The sequence below is a fragment of the Manacus candei genome, unplaced genomic scaffold, assembly GCF_025592945.1.
Source record: "Manacus candei isolate 608988 ecotype Guabito, Panama unplaced genomic scaffold, ASM2559294v1 h1tg000035l, whole genome shotgun sequence".
NCBI lineage: Eukaryota > Metazoa > Chordata > Aves > Passeriformes > Pipridae > Manacus > Manacus candei.
The window spans coordinates 3,680,918-3,706,971 of record NW_026138083.1 but is presented as its reverse complement, the minus strand read 5'-3'; the positions used below and the strand labels follow the sequence as shown (position 1 = coordinate 3,706,971).

The 26,054-nt window shown below is 42.7% G+C and overlaps 2 protein-coding genes and 1 long non-coding RNA gene across 15 annotated transcripts in view; 2 read left to right on the top strand and 1 right to left on the bottom strand.

Moving 5' to 3' along the window:
* The window catches only part of XPO1 (exportin 1), a 33,745-nt gene extending 32,166 nt beyond the window's left edge, over positions 1-1,579 (top strand). For all 4 annotated transcript variants that reach the window (XM_051792976.1, XM_051792978.1, XM_051792980.1 and 1 more), the window contains exon 25: positions 484-1,579. In XM_051792976.1, the coding sequence (XP_051648936.1) occupies positions 484-630 (147 nt within the window). In that variant the 3' untranslated portion in view covers positions 631-1,579. The remainder of the gene's footprint in view (positions 1-483) is intronic.
* The window catches only part of USP34 (ubiquitin specific peptidase 34), a 147,118-nt gene that overhangs the window by 32,301 nt on the left and 88,763 nt on the right, over positions 1-26,054 (top strand). For 9 of the 10 annotated variants that reach the window (XM_051792972.1, XM_051792974.1, XM_051792965.1 and 6 more), the window contains exons 1-2: positions 8,080-8,393; positions 24,992-25,079. The exons of the other annotated variant lie outside the window; for it this stretch is intronic. In XM_051792972.1, the coding sequence (XP_051648932.1) occupies positions 8,351-8,393; positions 24,992-25,079 (131 nt within the window). In that variant the 5' untranslated portion in view covers positions 8,080-8,350. Of the gene's footprint in view, positions 1-8,079; positions 8,394-24,991; positions 25,080-26,054 lie in introns of those variants that run through there. 10 annotated transcript variants of the gene reach the window in all.
* On the bottom strand, positions 3,593-7,711 carry LOC127473414 (uncharacterized). Its single transcript, XR_007905444.1, has 2 exons — positions 7,375-7,711; positions 3,593-5,578 (listed from the first exon to the last, which is right to left on the bottom strand). It is a non-coding gene; the product is annotated as an uncharacterized LOC127473414 (long non-coding RNA).

Sequence of the window (26,054 nt, the reverse complement as noted above, 5' to 3'; positions counted from 1 at the left end):
TTGTATTTTAGCTGCACACACAATTCCAGTGTCTAAGACAGCTGCAGAACTTACTCAAACAGGTTATAAGTTGATTTTTAACCAGATTTTGTTTCAGTTCTGCTTGGAAATTGGACCAGTTTTGAAATTTGTTGCAGTAATGCTATGCCTTTATTTTTCTAAAGATGCTAGAATTCTAAGACTGTAGGAAAGAGTTTTGAATTAGTTTTGAGATGACAATTGTCAGGTGTTTCACAATTGTAATGATTCTCTGCTTTAATTATCATGATTCTGCTCCAAATGCTGGGTAAATGCAGCATCCCTTTCTGTAACATATGGTGAGAATTTTCAATTATTTTGCATTGCTTTCTATTAATTCTGACCTTAGGAACAGAAATCCAAGCAAACAGGGGATGGGAAGATGTTTTCCTTGTCATTTTGGAAGCTCATAACTCTACCTAAAGCATTTGACAATAAACTAATGTTTTTCTGTGAATTATACAGGAATTTGCAGGTGAAGACACATCAGACTTATTCTTAGAGGAGAGAGAAACAGCCCTTCGACAGGCTCAAGAGGAGAAACATAAACTTCAGATGTCTGTACCCGGCATCCTTAATCCACATGAAATTCCTGAGGAGATGTGCGATTAAAAACAAAAATAAAACAAGTTTTGCAGTTTTCCTTCTGTACAGCTACTTTGTTGTGATAGAAGAAAACAGCACTTGGATATTTGTTGACCAAAATGATGCCAATTTGTAAATTAAAATGTCACCTAGTGGCCCTTTTTTCTTATGTGTTTTTTGTATAAGAAATTTTCTGTGAAATATCCTTCCATTGTTTAAGCTTTTGTTTGGTCATCTTTATTTAGATTTGCATGAAGTTGAAAATTAAGGCATTTTCAAAGTAATTACTTCATGCCCATTTTGTGGCTAAGGGGAAAAAAAAAAATAGGCAAAACGTTTAACTTGTAAAAGACTATATTGCAAAATAATCCAATTTCCTGTAAGAGTATCGATTTTTTTTTTTTTTTTTTTTTTTTTTTAAATTCGGTTTTTCTTTCTAGTCTGTCCTGCAGTCTAGGAGAAAAGGTGAAGAGTAAAGCAGATTGAATTCATTGTTCAGCAGAGGATTCTAGTGCTGCCTTTGTTCTGAGCAGTTAGCAGCTTTTTGGACCGAGTGGTAAGGCTGTAGGCTACGTGTATTTGCAAGTTGTATGGCAAGTTTGCAGCAAGATCATGTGCATATCATCCCATTGTAAAGCAACTTCTGAAGAGTATGGGAACACAGTACAGTTAGTTATTTTTACACAGTTCTTTTGTTTTTGTGTGTGTGCTGTCGCTTTGTCGACAACAGCTTTTTGTTTTCCTCAATGAGGAGTGTTGCTCATTTGTGAGCCTTCATTAACTCGAAGTGAAATGGTTAAAATATTTATCCTGTTAGAATAGGCTGCATCTTTTTAACAACTCATAAAATAAAAAAAAAAAAAAACCAAACAAAAAAACTGGCTTTTGAGATGACTTATACTAATTTACATTGTTTACCATGCTGTAGTGCTTAAAGAACACTACTTAAAAGCAAAATAAACTTGGTTTACATTTATTTTTCTTTCTTCGGCTTATTCTTTTATTGGATGAAAATGCTGTGATCATATTTAAGATTTGTATTTGAAGGTGTAGGAGAAGTTCCTTGAGGTCTAGATAACTTGCTTCTGGCTTGCCTCATCTCAAGGACTTTGGCTGTGCTTGAAGTGAACATGAACTAAAGTTGGGCTCCATTTGGAAGTACAGTAGCTGTTCTGACTTACCTCCATGGATAAATATTCCATACTCCGTTACTCTGAAATGCCAGGAATGAATGAGGTACTCTTGCTCTTTCTCTCTCTGGACTCTTTGCAGTTTATTTCAAAGAGGCATTGCACTGTATCTTGACTAAGCAGTTAATAATAGTCCATGTGAATAACACGTGTAGACAAGATCTACAGTTATTTTTCTACCTAAAGTTTTGTAGTTAAATGATTTTCACAGATTTATGACGCGGTGTGAACACTGAGGTTGTGTGCAGTCGTGGCTTCCCCATCTCTGTAATGTCCTGTCTGTGTTTTCTAACAGTTGATGTCGAGCTCTCCCAAAGTTTTTCCCATCGGTTTGGTCTCCAATCTCCAGATTGTTCCTACGATGCCGAGTGTGGCCATTCCCTGAGAGCCGTAAACCGAGGCCGGGCAGGTGTGGAGGTGTTTGCTGTCAGTTTGGGTACCATAGTTCACTTTGTGCTGTATGTTCCTTTTGCAGTAGGGGTGCATGAGTTAGCAGTGTTCCTGTAGGATTTTAGCTGTGACCGGAACGTTTCCAGTCCCAAGTTTGTGTTGGTGACCATCTCTCCGTGTGTTTTACGGCGCCGGCCCCGGGAAGGCCCTTGGACGTTGTGTGAGCTGGCACTTGATCCTTGGAAAGAAAGTTCCTCAAACCCTGGATGGCTGGCACTTAAGAGTACAGCCTGCCAAAGCTGTTAATAGTTACAAAACTCATGTCTTTCTCTCCTTAAAGCTCCTCATTAAAGCTTTTCCATGTCTTCCCATCATGTGGAGCTTTTTGTTCCGCCCTGTGAAGGCCACATTGTCTTTAATGGGCAGTTTAAAGTGAAATATTTGAAGTACTGTTAAAGGACACGTGTGGGAAGGACATGAAAGGGCTCGTGACCAGCTGAGTTGCAGTGTTAGAGCTACAGATTATCAAAAGCTGTGCAGAGAAGTAAGAAAAGGTTATTAAGATGGAAATAAATCCCACTCATAGCATGACATCAGATTAATCAGTGAGTCACAGAGCCGAGCACTGAACTGGTTCTGATGTGTGGTGGCATTCACAGTGCATTCCAAACACTTTGGAACAAATCCATACAGGTAATAAAGTTGGACATGTTCCTTCCTTAAAGGTTGAAGTTGGTCTGGGGCTCGTGGTTGTCATGTCCACTGAAGAATTAAATGTGACCTAACCTCTCAACAAATCCAAAATGTATTTTTATGTTGATTCAGAGAAGAGTTGTTGCATTATTTTGATACCTTATGGATTATCTAAGTTACCAACATTTTTAATCTTAGGTTTTGCTTCCCTTTTAGATCTAAAAATTTAACTGTGGTCTTGTCTTGTTAAGAAAATTGGTGCCTTTCCCTGATCTCTGCAGCTGCTATAAAAATGCAGCTTATGCAGAGTTCTGGATACCATTAAAGATTTGACTTGTGTGTGTGCATATTTCCAGTGCAGTTATCCTGAATGTGGGGGGGGGGGGTGAGAAAAAATTACAATGTACATCTAAGGAAGTTCTAGTTCTAATGCACACCCTGTAAATCAGAATATATGGATAAAAAGCATGAACCATCATATAAACATCTACATAACTTGTAATTACATGTAAACCAATGTTTTGTGCATATTTCTATACAGATTTTACAAAAACCAGTTCTGTGTACTCCAGGTACATCGATAAATACGAATATTTGGGGGTGTTTTCTGTGTTTACATGAATTGATTGTCAGCTGCTGGAGACACCCCAAGTACTTGTTTCAGGCTGCCATGATGTGTTTGCTACTGTAACTGAAGCAGATTCTCTTCCAAAGCATTTTAGGTTAGTTGGTTTTGGTTTTTTTTTTAAACTAGAATAATTTGGTGTGTGTTAATCTGATTGGTTTAAGTGAACTATTTTCCAATAAAGCTAATATTTATGCAAAAAAACACCAGCTTTAGAAACGCTCATCTCTCCAGGAAGGCTTTAGTTACTTCTGAGACTTTTTGGCACTGGAAAGGCAAGAAAACTTGCTCAAAGGGGGGGAAAATGAGGAAAAGATGCTGAAAATGATGCATGAAGAGGTTGCCTGAGGTAAGGAACTTGCCAGAGTGTCCCCCAGTCCCTTCAGCACCAGATAAATGATTATTGCTGATTCAAGACTCCTGGGGTGCTGTTGGGATTTGCTGGAAGGTATGTCTAAACTTACTCCCTTTCTCCCCACTTCCTGGGTTTGCCTCCAAACTGAAATGCTGGAGATGGCTCTGGAAAAACTGGTTTGGGTCAGAAAATAAGGAAAAAAAGATGCCCTTCCCTTCAGCTGCCCATCAGGAAGGCACCTCTGCGTTGAGTTCCTGAGACTGAACTTACTTTTGGACTTTCAGCTTCAGGAGATCCTTCACTGTCCAATCCTGCAGATCAGGGTCAGCAGGATTCCCTTGGGAAAAGGCCTGGCCATTGCAGTGCAGGGATTCACAGTGCACCTGAATTACCTAAAGCACACAAAATCCCAGAGTTCAGCTGTCCAAACCTGCCCTGTGTGCTGCTGTTGGTCTCTGTGTGTTTCTCACTCCCTGTTTGTGCTGTCAGTGGGACTGAGGAGGAATATTTGGGAAGTTAAGAGTATGAATAAAAACAACACACTCAGATTTTTCACTTTTATTTGTAAGTTAAAAGCCAAACAGCACTTCTTCCTAAAAGATACACTGGAATATCTCTTCCAGGTGCCCCATCAACATGTACCAAGTGGTCTGGATTTTTTTTTTGTTGTGAACACATTTTAAATCTTAAGTCTTTTTAAATATTGCCTCAGCTTTTCCTGAGTCTTGAAGTTTACAGACTTTCAACAGAAGCTGCCTGGACTCTCTGGTAAGGTGGTTCAGATGCTGGTGGCACTCTCGTGCTCAGAAATGCCTTTTCTGTACTTCCATGATGCATTTTCGGCCGAATGCAGCTGAATTCTGAGTATATTCTCTACTATTTGGGCTAAATCAAACTAATTGAATTTGGCTTCTCGGGGTCTAGTTAAAAAGCTGAAAATGCTAAGAGAGCAGTGGCAGTCTAATGGTGAAACTTTAAAAGTGGGTTAACTTACATGTGGCTTCCAATGACTTCCAGCAGCATTCCAGCCTCGAGGTCACAGATATAACTGGACTCCATCTTTATGTTAAAGAAAAACAGGATTTTTAGTTCAGTGTTGGGACATGAATTTTGGAAAGTGTATGTTCTCAAACTCTTAATCCAGTCCTAAATTTGGATTAAAGAATTTTAGTTTTGCCCATGTCTTTCCTTTCTCCAAGTCACTCCTCTAGAGCAGTGCTGGCACTTTACCAGAGCAAATATTTCCAGATCCTCAAGGAGCTTCTCAGTCAAGGGAAGGGAAGAGGCCTCCTGGGGATAAAACAGCCTTGCTGGAATGGCACAGGGAGAGAAGAAAGGTCAGGAGAAAGCAAAGCACAGGAGGGCAGGAGGCTGATGATCACTCATCAGGCAGTTACAGGTCGTGTCTCGTGCAATTTAATCTCAGGTTAAAATCTCTAGTTAGAAAGAAAAAAAACGAAATTGTGTGCAGTACAAGGAATTTTGCTTTCAATATTCCATTCTGAACAAAAGCAGGAGTGACTCAAGGTCACCCAATGCTCTTCTGTTGTGCTCCTTCAGCTTGGCATGTGACACCAGGCTCCAGAAGGCCCCTTCCTCCCTTCCTTCTGCTGACTCTGGTGCTGCTGCTGCTCTCAGATCAAAGAGCTGATTTGTCAGGAAAACCATCTTTTAAGGTGTTTCTGGCAGTTCACTTGGATTCTGTTAAAGTTACTGCAGGGCCTGCATAAGGAAGAAAAAGCAGAAAGTCAGTTCAAATCAGATTATGCAGATTGTGGGAATGAGGTTTTTCTATGATAACAAATGATCTGGACACAAAAGGTAAGGCAGCACAAAATCTACTAAAATTAACATATATGCACAATATAAACCCCTCTGAGCCACCTTTTGATGGATCTCAAGCTTTGGAATTGCTCTAGAAGAGAAAGGTGGTCGCTACCTTAATTCAGGCATGAGCAGAACATGATAACTGTAATATATTGGACTGCTCTTTTTTTTTTTTTCATTATAGAAGTTTTCATGCTATCTGGAAGAGATCACACAACCAAAAAAAGCCCTACAGGCTCTGGTATACCTGTGTAATTTTAATAACTAAACCGGTTAGTTATTAACTAAATCTCCATAATAATAATAACCATTTATGTAACTAATTACTTTAATAACTAACTAGCTAGTGCTGGTTAGGTTTCTCTCAGTAGAAAATACATTGTTCAGAAAAGACTATGACTATATAAGTTACAACCAATGAGAAAGATCAGTAAAAAGTTAAGGGAAGTTTTTATTTTTTTACTCAGTCTTCCTCTTGTCTCTTATTAGTACCCTTTGTTATTCTCAGAAATCTGTTTGAAAGACACTTGCATTAACATGTGAATTAAGTAACAGATAAGGAATCTGTGCCTCGTGGACACTCAATTTTCTATATTTGTTTAAATTAGTAAAAGGCAATTTAAGCAGGGAGTATTTAGGAATAGCTATCCTTGATGATAAACCTAACCTGGAAAGTATTTCAAAGACAAGTAAGCGACAAAGAAGTCTAGATGACAGATCGTTCTAGTAAGTTCCTGACTTCCACAGTAGTTGTAGCTGTTGTTTACAGTAAATCGTCTCTTTATTTTTAAACAGCAGTGGAATTCTCTTAGTTTAACAAACTGATGCCTCAAGGACTGTTAGGAGGGGAGAGTTCTGGAGTTGGGAGGTTATATACTCAACCTCCACGGTGTTACCAGCCTGGATAAACACACACATGGAATTAAACCCAGAACTGCATTTCTCCACTGCCATCTGGCTTATTTTAAATGAAAAAAAAAATAGGACGGCCACTGAAGAACTCAAACCAGTTTTGTTTTGGTTTTTTTTTGTTTTCTTTCTTTCTTTCCTTCCCCCCTCGTTTGGTGATTTTACTTTAACTTTCTCCCGAACTATATGGCATCTGCATTGCGGCTATTAATAGGTTTGTTTTCTTAATCCTATGTACGAGTCAGTCAAATAGAAGGGTTGGGAGTAACACACGGACTCACCACTGGGTGGTACTACAGAAATAAAAATTAGCATTTAATACTGGTGAAGTGCCTCCTTTGGGGAGAAAAACCAGCCACGATCTGTCATGTGATCCATATTCCAATTCCATGCACCTGGGCGAGGGAGCAGGATGAACAGATGGGAGAAAAAAAAGATGGTTTGTTTTTTTTTTTTTCCTTTTTTAATGGAAAACAGCTGCTCCCCTTAAGATTTGTAATCCACGGGTACAAAACCTTGTTCAAAACGCGCCCAAGAGTGAACTGGTAGTTGTAATCAGCATAAATTATATATCTTCAACTAAAGTTCTGCGTTTGTTTTTTGAGACAGACTGTATCTTTTAATGAAAAAAGGGCTATTTCCAGCAAGTCACAGACACTCTACGCGCCGTTAGACACCGGGCAGAATAAATCACCGTCCAAGAAGGGGAGGGGGGAGGGAGGAAAGCAGGGTGGAAAACCATAGGAGGTAAAAATAAATTAATTATTAGCAGAAAACGCTACCGTAGCCCTTCAAACGCTCATTTTCGCGGTCCGGTGCCCACAGGTGCCCCCGCTCCCCTCAGCCGGGCTGGGCGGGAAGCAGATATGGCGGCAGCTCTTCCGTCCCGCGTCCCGACGGCGGAAAACGCCAATAAACCATCCCGAAGACCTGGAAAACCGCCTGGAAGCACGGAGCTTCCTCTCTATGGAGCTGGCGGGCTAAGCGCTCCCTTCAGGCGGGAGGTCCCTGAGGCAGCCCGGGCAGCGGCGAGCGCGGCTCCAGGCACCGAAGGAAGGGGCGGGCAGGAGAAGCCGCTCCCCCCCCACCACGTTCCCTGTCACAGCGGCGGCGTGTGCGCGTTCCTGGCAGAGATTCCCGGCCGCGGGAGGCGGGAAGAGGGCAGGGAGAAGGGAAGAGGGCAGGGAGAGGCGCTTCCCGCCCTTCCCCGGGCGCGCGCCCAACCGCCGCCGCCGCCATTTTACCCTCCCGCCCCCTTTCCCCCTCCTCCCCGCTCGCCATCCCGCCGCTCGGAGCCGCGGTGGGAAGGCGGGGCGAGAGGGAAAAGGGAGGAGGAGGGACTCGGCCACCTTCGCCTCCTCCTGCCTGGTCGGAAACTGCCGAGCGGCGCCCGAGCGCCCCGTCCCCCCCTTCGCTCCCGTCCCCTCCTCCTCCTCCTTCCCCCTCAGCAAAATGGCGGCGCGTGGAGTCCCTGGGAGCCAGTGAGTGACTCGGCTTCTCCTCCTCCTCCTCCTCCTCCCCGCTGCCGCCGCCGCCGCCGCCACAGGCTCATTTGCATTGATCAGCCGCCCCGGATCCCAGACCGGCCCCTGCCTCTCCCCCCCCTCCCCTTCTCTTCCCATTCCTTCCCGCCCCCTCCCTCCCCTCCCCCCCGGTGACCCCCGCCCCGGCCCCCATCAATCATCAATCAGCAGCACCGAGCGGATCAATCAATGGTCGGGAGGAGGCGGCGGCGGCGGCTGCTGCTGTTAATGAACAATGTGTGAGAGCTGCGCCGAGCTGCTGGAGGTGTTAAATGAGAGTAAGTGCGGCCGCCCTCCCCCGCTTCCCTCCCCCCGGGCCGGGACCCCGCGGACCCTCCTCTGCACCGGGTTACAGCCGCGCTTCGCCTCCTTCCTCGCCTCTCCCCGCCCGCCTCGGGCCTCCCGGCCGCGGGGTTCCCTCTCTGCCCGGCCATGGAGGAGCTCCCTCCATGCCCTGCTCCGCGCTTCCTTCCCCCTTCCCTCCCCGCTCCCCGCGGCCTGGGGCGGGCCCGCCGCCGTGTCCCCGCTCCATCCCCCTTTCCCCCCGGGATCCGCATCCCCGGCAGCCGCGGCGGGGCCTGCCCGGGCTCAGGAGCTGCCCGGGAGCCGCTCCGGCGCTGCCGGGCCTGGGCTGGGTCCCTTTTAAGCAGCAGCAAAGGCGTCTCGGAGCGATCCTGCCTTCCCCTCCCTGTGCCCGGCCTGGGTACGCGGTGCAGGTGCTTTTCGGGCGCCGATTTTCCCGAAGCTGCGAGGGAAGCGGCTCCTGGAGGAGCCTGGCTCGGCTGGGAAGGTGCTCCCCGGGCGTTCGGCTCCGGGGGTGGTCTCTGGCTCCCTCCCGAAGTTTCCTCTTCCCGAGTGTTACCGGGAGGGTCGCAGGGGTGATACAGCAGGTGTTCCCCCCGCTGCCGCTGCGACCGGGAGCGTTTTGGGCACGAAATTCCCTGTAGGCCTCGCGTATCCCTTTGGAACCTGAGCTCCGTGGCAGCCAAGGTACCTTCCCGGCTTCTCAGGGGGCTCTGCCTCACGAACAAAGAGCAAAACCCCACCATTTGTACGGATGCTGAGGAATTGGAACAACTTACCAGCTGAAGTTTGCGATTAGAGGGAAGTTTTAACTGTCTGGGACCTTAAACATGGCATTTTTTCTGGTTGCACTCTGCAAATCCTGTTCCAGAGAGCGTGGCTGCCTCCACCAAGGTTTGGGTAGAGTTGTCTTCACCCTCATGAGGCCCAATTCTATGTGATGTTTGCTCTTTCCTGAGATACTACAGCAGTTAAATGTTTTCCTTTTTTCTTGCTGGGGAAATGTGATATTCAGTGATGGCCAGCGTTTCACTTAAAAAGTATAAAATGTAGGTGTAAAAGTAACTTTCAGGAGAGCCCAGGGGCTGGAATAAATCAGATTAAGAGGTCTACATCAGAGAACTGTTGGGTTGTTAAATTCGTTTGCTGAGTTTGGCTGAGCTTGTACTTCCAATATCTTGTTTTGAAGGAGATATTTATTTGATTTAGCATGCGTATCTTATCTTTCCCAACTGGAGAGGCAGGGAACGCATTGATATTATAGACCAAGTGCTTATAAACAGTAGGTTCAAAATAAGGCAGAATTATCAATGGTATACAATGACAACTGCTTGTTGGAAGAGATAACTTTGCTTGGTTTGGTTGGATTGATAAGTAATCGTGGCTTAAACTTGATGGAGATTGGTGTGATCAAATAGAAAAAAGTTGTAACATTAAATATGGTATTTCAAGGAACCTCTGAAATTCCAGTGTGAGTTGATTTTTACAGTTGTTTTAAGGTAATTGGGACTGAGGCAGACAGATATTCCCCTCTAGATAAAACAGTGTCTTAAATCACTTTAACAGTTATTTTTTAATATTTTTATATATATATATATAGCTAAGGGATGGATAACTTAGTGATTCTGCATAATATAAGATAATTGCTATTTATGAGTAAATTTGTCTTTTTTAAGTCCAGTTTATTAGGGAAATTCTGCAGTTCTGTTGCTGTGTAGTTAATTTTCAGAAATGCTGCTGAGGTACCATTAAGTTTGGCCTTCCCTTGAGAGAAAGAAGCCACTGTAAATAACCAGAACTATTTGGTGTGTGTGTTTGGATACAAAGACATGTGATGGTGCTCCCTTCTCACTGGATGAGAATGAGTTGGGAGGGAGGGGTGGTTTCTTTTATAACTTCCAGTTGAGTTCTTTGCATTTCTTAAGTCATAACGAAAGGTGCGTGATACAGAAATGATGTCAAGCCTTGGTTTTTAAAACACTGCAGCAGAAGTGAAAAGTGGTAGTAAAGAATGAGGTCATGCCCGAGATGTGTGAGCCACAGACTGCCAGCGTTTCCTTTCCTGCCCACGGAGCTTTTGGGGTCATCCCTGCACTGAAACTCCCCTAACGGGCCTTTCAGAGAGGGCCAGGAAACAGCATCTTGTTTGGTTTAGACATTTCTTGCTACACTAAACATTTTTCCCTGGCCACATACCGGCTTTTGCCTTTGTTTGCCCTAATATTTACGTGGGAAGCTCCTGTTTTCTTCCCCAGAAGTTCCCAAGCGATGGGTGGCAGGAGGGTGGAACTGAACAACTCTGCAAACAGACAGGCATCTTTTCATTATAAGCATATCAATCCCCCTTCAAACTGCTGGACTATCAACCCACACCCCCTAACAGTGGGCAGAGGTGACTTTATCCAGCAGTGACCTCTGTGTAGGCCCAGGGTTATGTCCTGGGAAGCCTCCAGCTCCTTAGGCCTGGTTTTGGCCCAGGCAGTCAGTGGCCCTGGTTCTGTGGCACTCAGGGGCTGCCTTAGGTCTTGAACTGGAAACCTGTTGTTTGAAAATCATATTTTGTGGCCAAAGGTCTGTTAAGCATATATATATATATATTAAACATGATGCTTAGGCATGAGAACCAGGCAATATTTTATGGACAGAATCAGCAATGTTGGGTTTTTTTGGTGTATATATATTTTCTTCTCTTGCAGCATCTTTATTTTCAGCATTTGACCTAAGTACAAAACCCAGTAAATTCCCTGCTCTTGAAGTTATTTCCTGAGAAGAAGCAGTAATCTCAAGTTATTATTTGATTCAGGAACTCAGCAAAACACAAATTCCCCTATGGAATGCCCAGACTTTAGAGGAGTTTTTGCACTGTAGGACAGTCTGTTCACTCAGAGAGTCTGATTCCTCATTGAGCACTGTAGGTTTGTTAGCATCACTTACCTTCTCCCTGGCAGGCTTTAATAGGAATAAAGTCTGTAAAAAGCCTGATTTCTGAAATAATCTCCCACAATATAAACATTTTAATAGCCTTTAACAGCAAAAAAAAAAAAAAAAAAGGAAGATACAATTGTAACTATTTAAGATAAGGCCATTTATTTGCAGAGGCTTAAGGACAGATTGTCATGGCATTAATTAAAGGGGCTCACTAAAATGTGTTGAGGACATTCTGTGCTTTTGTGTTGATTTACAGCATTCTGTATCCCAAAATGAACCCTGATACCAATGCACTGTACATTCCTTGCTTTCTTTGGATGCCAGGTCTTGTCAGTCGAGGAGGGATTATATTGAGTTTCATTTGTTCTCCAGCAATATTTACATTACTGTGCTGTCCAGAGGCCCTGGTCAGGACAGCTCTGTTTTCCTGGGCACTGCTCAGATACCCAGATAGGCTTAACCCTAAAGCCAGAAAATACAGAAATATAACATTTAAACCTGGGCTTTGCTCTCTCAAGTCTTTTCCATGAGTTTTGCAGGTCGCTGTGTCCCACCCGGAGCCACAGGGATGGTTTGAGCTGCCCATAGATCCACGAGATCCCTGGATGCTTACACAGGATTCACTCCCCAAGCATTGAGTATGTGGTGCTCCATACTGAGTGTTTGTGGAGTGCAGGATGTCCTTGTATCCCTGGAAGTGGGAATCTGGTTCTCACACCAGCCCTGACTCAGCTGTCCTTGTAGTCCTGGCCATGGTATGTCCCAGAGAGCCCGGCTCAGCTCGGTTGCCTGAGAGGCTCCCCTTTGGGATTGCAGCTGGTGTTGCTGTGTGTTGACTTAAAACTCCTTGGATGATTTTTGGTTTGGGTTTGGTTTGTTCTCGTCGTTTGGTTTGCGTTTTATAAAAGTAAGAAACAAAAAAAAATTACAGCATGGAAAAATTGATTTTATGATGTAGCAGCAGTCGTGGTTTTAGGTTACCTTGGTAGGCCTGGGTTATTCCCAGTTCTTGATTTCTGGGAACTGACTTTGTTTCCTTCCCAGCATTCTGCTTTGCTTTGTTCAGTGATTACCTCTTTAGCCCATTTTTCTTCCTAACAGCTTTGAGATCTTACAAAATCAGTTCCCACTGATGAATAGAGGTTTCTAGGTGTTACTCTATTGCACCAGCTCACAGGCTATTTGTCTCCTTATGTTTTCTCTAAACCTTCAGTAAAACACAAAGAACCCCCAACAACCAACCCAAAGCAACCCCCCCACAGTTTACTCAAGCACAGGAGTTGGATGTAGACTAAATATTGTCATTTTCTGTCCCTTATCAGTGTCTGCTGTCCTGCAGAACTGCTCCCAAAATGATCAGGTCCATAGAACACTTGAGATACGGGAGTGCTTTACTGTTTGTGTAGCTTCGGGATAGCCCTGAATTTGGATGCTGAAGATTCCTGACTTCTTGTCACGTTGTTCCAGCCTGTAGGAAGTACCAGGAGTAGCCTTGGAGTTTGGGTGAGGGTTATATTTACCTTGAGGTAGGTGAGAAATTGAAATGTCCCAAAATATTGAAGCATTCAGTTTGTTCCTTGGGATCTGGAGAGGGTCAATATTTTATGCTGTGAGTACTCAAGGATTATTTTAGATATTGAGTACATGTTCTAAGATTATTACAAATATTGCATCATTAACATCCCCTGGTCTGCAAGAGCTGCTCTTACTTGTTTAGTGGTTACCTGAAAGCTTCAGGATTGATTATTTGATTACTTCTCATGTTTTGCACAGATCTAAAGTTTCATTTGACTGGTGATTCCTCTTGTGCAAAACTGTAAGACAGTTGTCTCTCTTGCATGGGTTTTTTCCTTTTTTTCCCCCTTTTTTTTTAAGATTCATCTTTTCTTTCTACTTAAATGATATTTCCCTGTTCAGAACCTCTACAGAGACACTATGGAGGATTTATTGGGGTAACAGCCCAACTTCACTACTAAATCTTGCTTGTCTCCTGTTGAAGAAAAGAAGATCATTTGTTTATAAAACTGAAATTCAGTGGTTGTTTCATGTTTACTTTTGTCTCTGACCCTTTTTAAGATGATGAGCAGCCAGACTTAAATGAAAATAACTTTATAGCAGTATTGCCAAATTGCAGTTATGGATTGTGGTGAAGTGCTACTCCAAATGAATTGGAGTAACCAGAGGGAAAAAATGGAAGGAGGAACTTGTATCCTCCTACTTGTGAACTTTCTAAAGTGAAAGGGAAGGTGTCACTGAGATAAAGTTGGTTTAACTTGTTTGTAGTTGTAAAGCAGTCGAAGGAGAAACTCTGTGACTTTAGCAGCTAAAAGGCTTCTATTTTTGGAAAGATATTTCAGCTTTTGTTCTGTACAAGTACTTTGGTTCATGTTATTTGATGTGATCAGAAATGATTTTGTCCTGAGACTTTTCCTGTTCAGGCTGCTGCAAACTGGTTCTTTCTCATTGCTCAAGTTGCTTGACCAGTGATGCTGAAGATGAGTTACATAAATCCCATTCTGCTGAGTTCTGCTGTGAGTTATGGACCACTGACATGGATTTACTGAGATGCCTCCCTTTGTATATAGGGAAATCTCCTGCTGGATAAGTACTTGTAACAATATCCTCAAAGCCACCAGGCTCTGCTATTGTATTCCTGCTTAGTTATGTGGATAACTTCAAGGAAGTGAGGAAAGCAAGAAAGGAAAAGAAAAACATCCCTTTCTTCACTTGATTTTCTCGTTTTTTTTCAAAAGATACTTCACTAGTGTAGAACTAGAACTCATCTTGGAAATCTTCCTGTTAGATTACATTTTTTCATACCTTTAGGTGCTGTATGACCTTCTCTCTGTAAGGGAAGTTCCCAAGTTATGGAAGTCCCAAGCAATTCCTGAGCCAAGTCCAAGCTGCTGTGCTTTAGGGTGTCCTGGATGTTGTTAGTGGCAGTTTTTAGAACAGCCCAGCCTCTGGGAATGTCCTTGGATGTGCAGGTGTTGTGGAGCAGCCGGGACACTGTCGGTGAGCGGATTCCTGGGCTCCAAGTGTCGCTCCGGGGCTGAAGGGGAAGTACCTTGGAGAGCAGACCTGGCCCCATTTCCCTGGCCCTGCCTTGGAGGAGATGCCTTGGCTTTTGGAGAGCCAAGGCTTTTCTGTCCATGGAGGGACTCTCATGGCTTCAGGGCATTGTGAGACTCACCCAGTCTTGTAATTCGTGGAATTCCCCTTCGCTTCTTTTTCTTCCGTGTTAAGCAGTAAAATATATTTCTCTGTTTCTAATACTGACTTCTCACTTGTGGGTTTTAATTCCTTGCTTCTCAATTTCTCCATGTCACTGGTTTGCTTCCATCTTCCTGTGTTCAAGTAACACAGGAAAGCAAAGCCTGGAATTCTGTTCCGTGGCCAAGTGATGAGCAGCCTGTGATTTGGCATTTTAGTGATTGAAAAGGGAGAGCAATGTTTACTTCTCTGTTCCTTTTATTTCTTAGATTTTCTTCTTTAAGTTCTTCTTTTCAGGTAGCTAGGAGGGATTTTTGCAGGCCAAGTTGTCAGGATGCTGGGACAACGTGGAAAAGAATCTTACCATCCTCAGGAGCAAGTGGTTGTGCTGATTACTCAGTGCTTATGCTGCAATTAAACAGAGTTGTGGCCATTTAACTTCTGTTATTTAAGCACATATTAGGGTGATTTCTTTCATTTTGTGCAGCAAATTGGCAATTTCTAGAAAACATGAAGAGGGGAGAAGCCATTCTTTTCACTTTGCTCCTTTCCTTGGATGAGAATCGATTTGCAGTTGGAATGCTAAGCGTGGACATGCAGCTGTGAGGATCTCCTTGGTGGTAATACTCAGTAAAAATATCCAGCTTGTTTGTAGATTTGCAGAGTTTTATTCCTGGAATTCTCCCGATCCAACATGTGTGGTGGAAGGTGAGCTTTTTGAGGCACCTCTGGTGTAAATCCACTGCAGCTCTGTATGTTTGTATGGAATTCCTTGTGAGATTCAGTGCTGGAACAACTGGCTGAAGAAGCTGAAACTTGTCAGAGAAACTCCTTGTGGAAAAAGCACCTTTGGGTGTTGACCTTTCTTCAGTTAATTTGTGGAAGGGCTGTAAATAAGACTTTGGAAAGGTGACAACTGAGGCACAATTTCTGGATCAGCATCCATGCAGATCATTAGTTTCTATCTAGGAAGTGAGTGGCAAAGGTTTTTCCCTCTTTCCACACCAAATTGAAGAAGCCTCCAATTCATGGCACCATTTTAATAATTGACTTCCACTGGAGAGTTTATGATCTATATAATTGTGTATAGAAACAGGGCATATGTGCTTTAGGTTGTGTTGTGCAACACTCATTGTCTTTATCTTTCCGTTGTGCTTCTCAACTTCTTTTGGGGGGATTTAGTAATTTTTTTGTGAGAGTTAGTTACATTTTTAGGAAGTGGCCAGTTACCTATTTATTAATTGGTGAGTAATAATAATTATTGTAATTTAATAATTATTAAATTCTTCATAATTTAAATTTCTATACAAACCCCATTGTTTTCACCACCAGTGAAATTATTTTCTAAGCGGGTGGGAACTGGAAAATTTGTATTTTTGAGAGTCATTTTCTGCCGTAGTTTGTGCTGTTTGCAAATTTGAGATCGGATTCATTGTAAACTTTGTGGGCATCAACAAAACTGACAGTGCTTTCCCTTCTGAGCTCTTCCTGCTTGGAGAAGCTGTGGAGAACAGTGCTGGGAATGGACAGTGGCATGTTTGCAAGGGAGGACAGCTCCAGGAAAGCTACAGAGGGGCCAAAATATCAGTATCTAATGAGGAATTTGGGAAAGGCCTGTGTGGCACAGCTTTAGGGCACCTTTGCAGTCACCTGTGTGCTGGACAGGAGGTGTTTATTGTTCCTTCTTGGAACTGGTGTGGGATAACACTGGGGAGTGTGAGCTCAAAAACTCGATAAAAAGCAAGTTCTCTTGCTTAGCTGAAGGATGGTCAGTGCAGTGAATCCTTGGCTGCACTGGCCAGTCTGATTTCTTTCACAATTTAATATTTCAAATGAAACTTTTACCTCAGAGCATTTCAAGTCATAAGTGTCACTCTGCTGAGGTGATATTTAGAGTAAATGGTCTGATCAAGTTGATCAGAATTGGAATTGGTTTTCATCAGTCTTGGAAACTTTCTGGGTCCAAACAGAGCCAGTTTGAGTCTTTCCAGGGTGAGTTGGCTTTGAACACTGTAGCCATCGTTACAGGTGTTGCCCCCTGTGCATTTGCTGCTGTGACATTCATTTATATCAAAGTAACATCTGGAAAGACATTTTCTGGTTGTGGGGGATGTTTGTCGTGAAATTTTAATACTCCTTTAGACCACATGCGTGGCTTTCAGTCATCTCTGACTTCTTTCAGTCTGCTACTTTTCAGGAAAAATATATATACACCTGTGCTTTAGCCACTAAATGACTGAATGCAGCATGTGATTCAGAGAATTGCTAAACACAGGTTATCCAGCACAAGCAAGTGCAAAATCTGAGTGTCTCTCTGCAAGTTTAGAGAGACCATGACTTTGTTGCTTGCTTATCCTTTTCTCAGTGTTTTATTCTCTGTTTTGAATGGGGGTTGCCTGCACCTGTGCTGATGGAAACAAAGCAAGCCTTGGAGTTGAAGTGCTGAGCGAGCCCTTCTTGGGCTTGACTGTAATGACCCATTGCCCATTTCCCTCTCATCTCCTTGTTTGAGCAGGCTTAAATATACTTTGTAAGAAATGAATTAGTCATATTTGCCTCTCACAGGTTTTGTCCCTGAAAACTGGAACACATCAGTAGATGCTTTTGTTGTAAATCAGCTGGTAATCTGTTGCTTCTTAGGGGCTGGGGTGGCTCAGTTGTGGGCCTTTTCTTTCTGGTTGTGGGGGAAAGCTGCTCTTGTTGTCTGGGACTGATTCACAGGCTGCCAAGTAGTCCAGCTGAACTCATTTGCAAAGTTCTCTCTTGGAAATAGAATGCTTCCTGGAGTAGGTATTTTAATTTTTGCATTCCTTGCTACTTTTAATTAAGACTAATAGAAAACCTCTTTTAGCTTTTGGAACCTTGTTCACGCAATTAAGTCTTTGTTCTACTTACAAAGCAGTTTGATAAACTTTGAGTTCTGTGTTTTCACCTTAAAGCAGTATTTTAGAAAAAGTTCAGAGCTGGAGCATTAAAGAAAAATCATTCAAACCCAGAGTCATTCAAGTCCTTCTCCATTGTTTTTGAAGGTAATATGTTATTGAAAGGAAAGGATTCAAGTACTCTTGTAAACTGAAGGCAGGCAATCCTTTATCTGAGCAGTAGTTTTGGCAGTGACAGTGTCAGCCCTGGCTTTGAAATGTACCTTGGGGTAATTAGGGATCTGCTGGGAAATGCTGGGTTTGTGCAGAGCTTGTCCAATCCTGAATTGATTCCTTAAGAAACTTGCGGTGGCTGTTGTCAAAATATTATGATGGGCAGCCTGGCTTTCCACATCCAGTGTGTGTTTTGGTGATGTCAAGCAGACTTGATTGTGTGGAAATACTGCTTTAATTGAGCTGGGTTTTTTTGGGTTTTGTTTTTTAATTGAAAAAGGAACTATAACAGCTTCAATATAAAGATGAAAACAGAGACTTCCCGGAATTGGGAAGTTTTGTCTTGGACTCAAACACAATTTACCATACTGAGTTAAAATAGGACTCTGAAACAAGACTACTAATTTTTATTTTTTTTTAACCTTCAGCAAATGGCACAAATACTTTGAAATTGCTTTATAGTTGTTTTTTTTTTCCTTACTAATATATAACTTGCCTTTCTCTGGAGAGGGAGGACTGCAATATCTTTGCTGCTGAGAATCCCAAGATAACAGAAGCACAGGCAGGTAACAGTGCAAAGACACCAGAGATCTTTTCAGATTCCTTCTGCCAGCCTTGGCTGACACTGAACCTCTGCTGAAGCTGCTGGGCCAGGCTCACCTGGGCTGTAGCACCTGGCTGCTGCTCCCCTCACTCACATGTCCATGGAATTGCAGCAGCCTGGACATCATCCCACTGGCCAGGAGCAGCTTTGAGGGTTCCTGCTGTGCAGGGCTGGGCTCAGGGGATGTGAAAAGGATAATGGGGAGGGTCCTGGTGGGCCAGCAGAGCCAGAGCAGCATACAGGTTATTCCATCCACAGCCAGATATTCCACAGGCTGGTTTACACCATTTCCTGCTGGTTTACACCATTTCCTACTGGTGTTTGATCAGAAGGGCCATCTGTGCCTTGCACAGTGTTTAACTGATGGGAGCTCCTGGACCTTTGATGGTATTCCTCTGCTCCTCTGTATCCCTGCTGGATGGGATACTGCTTGTACCTCAGCCATTGGCATAACCCAACCTGAATGATGGATTCCACATTCCCATCTAGTCCAGACCAGATTTCCACTGCATGGATTCAGGATTTGTGACCTTTGTCCTGTGGCCCACCCATGTGGGAACAGCAGGAGTTTACCCAGTGGCACAACTTAGGCCTGGCTTTGTGTGAGAGGTGCAGTTGTGCTGCTGGCCCTGGCCTGGCTCCTGCAGCAGCACAGCTGTGTGTGACACTTGAGATGCTGTGTCTGAGCTCATTTAGACTGCAGTTCACTGGGGTAGTTGTGGATCAAACCAGCTCCAGTGTGCTGGGAAAACCCGGGTGTCATCTGATAGCTGGCACTGGACTGCACTTAAAACAGTTCCGTGTGGAACTGCTCCTGGAAGCAGTTGCTGTGGCACATTCTCTTTGGGAAGGTGAATTCATAAGATGCTCTTAAGAAGGACAGTTGTTGGCTGAGGTAGATGTTGGCAGCCATTCCAAAGGGGGCATTTTAACCCAAAGCAAACATGAGGAAAGCTTGAGTGTGGCATCACTTCTGGAAGGTGACAGTTCTGGAATTTCGTGCTGCTCAGAGTCAGCTGCTGCTGTTTTGCTCCAAAGTGCATTAACATGTTGTGGTAAAAGAAAATAGGTGTTTGCTGGAGAAGATGAGGGAGATGGGATGGAAAAGGAAATGTAGAGATGAAAAGAGAGAGAACTTGGTGGTGTTTGCAGAGACAGAAGATAAAGGCAGCAGTTACCTCAGATCAGCTCATTTACCCTGTTCTGGTGAGGTTGTATCTTAGAAGTCCAGTCTGGTGGATGAAAATACCAAGGTTTTTTCTACTCCTTGTGCAACTTTGCTGTGCACTGGAATACTGAATTAAAACTCCTCAGGTCCTTCTGATCTCAAGGTGGCTGTGAGGAATTCCACAGGTGCTGGATGTTGGGGATACCACTTGGAACTGCTTTTTCCTTACTCTTCAGTAGCTCCTGTATTTCCATTGATAAGAACACAGTGTTGCTTAGACTTGCAAACCTTTGTCAGATTTGTTGAAATTACTTTTATGTTCAAAAGTTTGTGTCTGACAGGCCAGTGAGGTGATCACAGTTTGTTTTCTGAGGAAATGAGACTTTAAAAGTTGCTAATTCCTGTCTTTAAGCTGTTACATTTCCAAAACATTTGTGCTGTAATATTTGTATACTTTGTAATCCAAAACTTGGAGGAAAGTGATATATTTACCAAGTTGGAATATTTATAAATATAAGAAATTTAGAGTTTGATGCAGACTTAAAATGAATTCAGGTGTGTTGTGGGGTGGAAGTGGGTGTTGTTATCTGTGATGAGGGAGCATTAATGGCACTCAAGCACCTTAACCAGCCATATAGAATTTATTGCTGCAGTATTTTGGGTTACAGATCTGATTGTTCCTATGTTAACCTGGCATTTAACAGTATTTTTAATACTGAACAATTAACTTTTTTGATTTGCTAGTGTATTCTACAGTAGTGTTTCTCTTTGGTTGTGCTTATCTAGTCAGTGGTCTGGGATGTTTTATGTTATGGAGACTGAGAAGTAGAAAGAAGACTCTTGTTTCCTCACTGGAAAGTTGTAGGGAAGCTTGGAGAGTTAAACTCTGGCCACTGAACTTCAGGCTGACACTGTCCTTTCGAGTACTTGTCAAGGATGGCTCTGTGAAGGTCAGGAAGAACTCTGGGAATCAATCTAAGGCAATCAGGAATTCTTTATCATTAAGAAGAAGTCATTCCAATAGATGGAAGTAGAAAGGGAATGGGAGATGCTGAACTCTGTGCCTGCCCTCTGACATGCTGTTGATTCTGAGCAAAAAGAACCCCCTAAAATCCCAGCAAACCTCTCAGTGCAGTAAAAGAAGTGCTGGTTCTCTGTGTGAACAATGGTACTCGCACAGATTAGAGATGTATTTCTTTCCAGATTAGTATTATTGCCCCTCATACTGTTTTGTTTAGTGTATGGCTCGTTTCCTCCGTTTATTCTATCCCAGGGAACAATTTCTGGGAATAATGTTCATTCTGCAAGCGATCCAGCCTTTCCCATGAGAAGCTGATACTGGATGAGGTTTGGGGGAGGGGGCAGAATCCCTGTGCAGCTGTACCTTGTCACAGTTCTCAAAATGGAGAAATTATAGATATTAAAGGGGTTTTATCGTTGACTTTTTACTCTGTTATGTTTCTGCAAGTAGAGGAAATGTGCTTTTAAAAATGATTATTTTTGCTTGCCAGTTGATTTTATACTTGCTGTGATAAGTGACCTTTGGATATAAGATATTCCCCACAAGTCCAGCAGGATAGTTGTCCTTGAGGTCTAATTACAGGCTGTTCCTCCAGCTCTGAAGTTCTTGCTAAAACTGCACTTATGATCCGAGTTTCATTTGTCCACAGATGAAATTATATTGCCCCATTCTTTGCAGCTGATTTATATTTTTCTCACCTCTTTTACTACATTTATTAATGGGGTTTTTGCTTAGTTTGGGAGATGGTGTTTCTAGTAACACCCCTATAGCAAATCACCCTTTTGTGGAAGATGAGGTAAATCATCCAGGTTTTCATTTAAAGCCAGCCAAGTAAAACAGGAGACTGAGGAAACAGCAAGGAAATATTCTTCTTTTTTTTTATGATATGTTTTGAATTTTGACTTTGACCATCGTGTGTTTTGGCTTCTCGTCAGCTCCTTGAATAAACAATTACACTTTAGGTCACTCTGATTTTTTTTTTGATTTTTTTTTTTTAAATACATGAAAACCGATACACCAGAAGATATTAAATCAGGCAATTATTATTACTTTGGTTGGTTAAGCAGCTCAGCTCTTTCTTCTGTGGTGTTACTGTGATAAAAAGATCTCTAAACCATGTTGTGAAGACTCAGTTCTGGGGTTCCTGCAGGAGGTGGTTGGAATGTGTGGCTCCAGGTGCCATTGGAGTATGGGTTTGAACTGGGATATGTTGGTTTTGAAATGGGATCCAGCACGAGGTGAAGGTGTCTGTGCATGGAAAGTAAGAGGGAAAAGGAGAGTGAGAAGGTCTGAGAGGCTTTAACTGAGAAGAAAGATTTGGTAGAGCAAATCTAAGGAAGGAGAAGGAAGTTGAGCCCAGAGATAGGGAAGGGGAGCATTTCTAGCACTGCTGAGTGCCTGGAGAAAGGAGCACTCACTGCAGGCAGGGAAGGAAGGAGCTGGGATTGGGATTGAGGTGCCACTGCTGGGAGAGATGCTTGGAGATCCTGGGATGCCTGTAAAGCTCTGGAGCACATATTGTCAGTTCTTAGGGATGGGAGCACAGGAGCTGCCACTTGGATGAGCTTCAGAGGCTCTCAGAGCACACAAGTGCATCCTGTGGTGGAAAACTAAGGAAAAGTCTTATCCACCAAATCAATTGGCAGGGAGGAGGCTCAGTGCAGGAAAAGTTTTGGGAAAAGTTTGACATGATGGTTTCAAACAGTGGAAGTGTGAGAGTGGGGAGGCAGCAGATCGAGGAGGGTCTGAGGGTGCTGGAGTTTGGGAGAGAACACAAGGACATGCTTTATTCACCAGTGAATGAGTCTGGTTTAACTTCTGGCCTGTTCAAGGTAGAAGAAAACTGATTTCAAAGGAGCCAGGCATCAGCATTTGGAAGTGAAATCATGTGCAGCAAGGGAGTCCTTCCAGAACTGGCTGAAATCAGGAGATGCACAGGAATGCCAAGGAGCGTGTTTGTTCCTATTGCTTTTCTCTCTTACCTTTATCAATTAAAAACACTTTAGAAAGGCTTCAGAACCTGTTGTTTCTGTACTTCAAACTGCCTGTAAATGGAGGTGCTGTAACTCAGGAGTGTCCACAAAGTTTATATTCAGAATAAGATGGCCCAAGATGGAAGTTTTGGTTGTGAGGACATCAATTAAGTGAGGTGAACAAGATCATTTCTGCTGAGGAGCAAAAGGGAGCTCCAGGTAAGGTCCAGGAGGAGCAGCCCTGCCGTGTGTCACCATCCCTTGGGAATGGCACAGACAGATCAGCTCCATGGAAAACTGCAGCCTCAGTGGGGATGCTCCTGTTTTGAGCTTCCTGAGTCTTTTCAGGAACAAACCCAATATTATTTCGAGGTACAGAAAACAAAAGGGAAATCATGGCTACAGCCACTGTATTAATTAGCAATGATTAATAAGTAAGACCAGTTGAAGTTGGTCAGTGTGTGAGATGTAAAATGCAGAAACAGGAAAAGAACAGGTTTCTCCAACTACTTCATCTGCATCCCTGTGTTTTGACCTGGGGCAGAAGTTTCAGTATTTCCATAACTTCTCCATTCTGTGCTCTTTATGTGGCAGTTTTAGCTTTTAAGGGACCAGTTTGCTTAACTTTTATCTCACAGAGGGAAATTGGGAGTGATTCAAACAATTGCAGTGAAAAGGCTGCTCTGGAAGTAAGAGTTACTGCCCATGTTAAGAGTTTGGGGTTTTTAAGGAGGGGAATGTGGGGATGAAGGAAGTTTTACAAATGTATAAGATCCTGCAAGTTAGAATTTAGCTACTGAATCGTTGTCAACGATTATTTTTCAGTCAAGCTTGAAGGAATTCATCTTAGTGAAGCAAAGCTCACAAAATTAGGAAAACAGAGGTTTTATGAACCTTTGATGCTGGGCAAGTCTTTTTTTTAATTTTTTTTAATTTTTTTTTAGATACTATCTATAGCTAAAGATCTGTCTTTTGTGGTAAGCTTGACCTAAATTGTATGATGGAGTTCTTGGTTTCTTCAGCAACGTGCTTTGGCCCTGAGAGATCAAGTGTCATGGTAATTTGTGGTGTTTAAAAGCAAAGGTAGTATGGGATGATCCCCATCTTTTAGTTTGCCTGTCACTCTTGTGCTTTGTCCAGTGTTCTGTAGGATCTTTAAAGCCTTCAGGAGTGAGACAGAAAGGTGATTTTGGATGTTTGCTGGCACCCTGTTGGGAGCTTTTTGTAAGGATTAATATTTGCATGGATGCATACAAATGAGAAAGTGGATGTGTGTGCAAATGGATGTCCCTGTTTCAAAGAAGTCAGAAATACTCGTTCAGGGGGATTATTCTGTGAAGTGGTTTCCTTCTGAATTTTACTTTCTGGTCTAGGCTGGCAGACTCTCATTAGCTTCAGTTCTTGGAAACCTGAGTGGATGGATCACACAGGCCCTTGCAAGGCTGAGGTGGGACAGGAGGTTGAGGCAGGAATTCTGAAGAACTTGCTGTCACAGAGCCTTTCCCACAAAGCTGGTGGATGAAGTTGATTTGTGAGCATGTGATGCTCGAAATTCCGTGTGAAATGTGGAGATGGACACTTAGTTGTGTTAAAAATGCAAAGGTCCACTTAAAAGAACTCTGACTTTCTCAATTTGTGCAGCAATTAGCTAATTGTACAAGTGTTTAAAATCCAGGACAAGGAGGAAGGAAGAATTGTGCACTGGTAGCTGGGGAAGGGTGTGTGGCCAGGAGAGAGAATCCAGTGCCCTGGGATATAACCAGTTCCTGCCTAAGTGGAGCTTAATGTTTGGTTTATTCAAGTGTAGAGGCATTTGGAGATGGAAGTGGGACATTTGATAACAGCTCATTGAAATGTTTGGGGTTTGAACTCAGTGCAGAGTTCTGTTCTGGTTTCCATCTGCACTAAACGTGGGGAGCATTTCTCATTTTGCCAATTAGTGATTCATGATGGTTAAATGTCATGGGAGATGTGTCTATATTTGAAAGCAATAATCATCAACTCAGCTCCTCTGAAACAACCTTATTTGTACCCTGCACGTTGTTCTTATCTTGATAGGTTTGGTGTGGTTTGGGTTTTGTTTGCTTGTTTTTCCCAGTCTCTATCTGATCAGGAAAAGGAAGTTGAGGTCTTGTGGTCAGCTCAGAATGCAGACTTTGAAAATCTGGGGGTAAACACCAACAAAAAAACCCCCAAACAAACCCCAAATCTGAGGAGTCTGGTTGATCAGTAAAATTGGTGAAGGTTCATACTTAAAAATGCACATCAGTCAGTAGTTCCCAGTGAAGCTTATAAAGAGTATTTCATAAAAACAGCATTACAAGAAGGGTCTGTCTTCAGTCACTGATTTTCTCAGCAGTATTCAGGAATCCTGTGCACTTTGTTTTCAAGTCACTTGCACCTAAACCTCTGTTAACCAAATTACATATTTTTGCTTCAGTAGACAACTTGAGCGTTTCCAGTATGAAAATATATTTATTTTCCATGCTCTCACAGATAATTTCTAATAAAAATACAGCGATTGCGTGTTGGGGTTTTCCCTCCTAATATGTTTGTTTTTGTTCTGTTTAGTATCAGACATTGAAGGTGGTGATGCATTGCAGCTCAGAAAGGAACATGCCCTCAAGATATTTGCTTACATCAATTCCTGGACTCAAAGGTAATTTGGGATCGAGCTGGAATGTTGATGATATTGAATCGCAACAGCAGCTCTACCTTCTTAAAAATACAGTGGAGTGAATTAGAAGGGGCAAGTTATTAATGTGATACTTGGAGAGTTAAGACCATTTTGCTGCTTAAAAAAGAAATCAAAATAAACACAATGGATTTTGGGCAAAGCATATTTTGAATCTAATTGGCATTCTGGGTGCTGTAATAGTTGAGTGGCAAAATAAATAGCTGTATTACAGTGACAAATAACATGTGGTGCTGCTTTACCATGGAATTTTCTGACCATCCTCTGCAGAGGCAGAGGAGGGTAAGAAGAATTTAAGAATTTAAGAAAAGATCACTCTAATTGGAACCACCATGTTCAGTTTTTTCTCCATGTCCTCATAATCCAAGTCAAGATGATGAAGGGTTGCAGCCCACAGCTACCAAACTGATAAAGAAAGTGCTTTGCACGTGGTTGTCTTAAATCAACTGCATTATTCCTTTAAATCAAGTATTTAAATTACTGTTGGTTTTAAGTTTGTGGTTTGTTTTTTTTTTTTTTAAGTAATGATATCAGCTGTTCTGCTTATTTCCCAGCACATGGAAATGTATGGATAGCAGTTTTTAGAAAGAATTTACAGTAAAGATGTTTGGAATTCAGTGTTCAGCAGTGGTTACAAGACCAAACTAAACTGCAAGAAATATTGAGAAAAGCATAAAGGATGTATTAGATGACATTATTTGGGTGTTTAGAAGACTCCAAAAGAAAAAAAAACAACAGGAATGTCACACTTTGGATACCTGTGAAATCAGAATTCTCCTCTTCCTCATTCTACCAAAAGATGACAAGCCAAGTTCATTATCTTTTGCCACGTGCTTTTAGACACAGAGAAGGAATTTTGAAATCCAAATAAACAGCAGGCACAGGAGGCAGAATCCTGTCATTTCTTGACAGGTCCTAGATCCCATTTTTTCCCTGAGA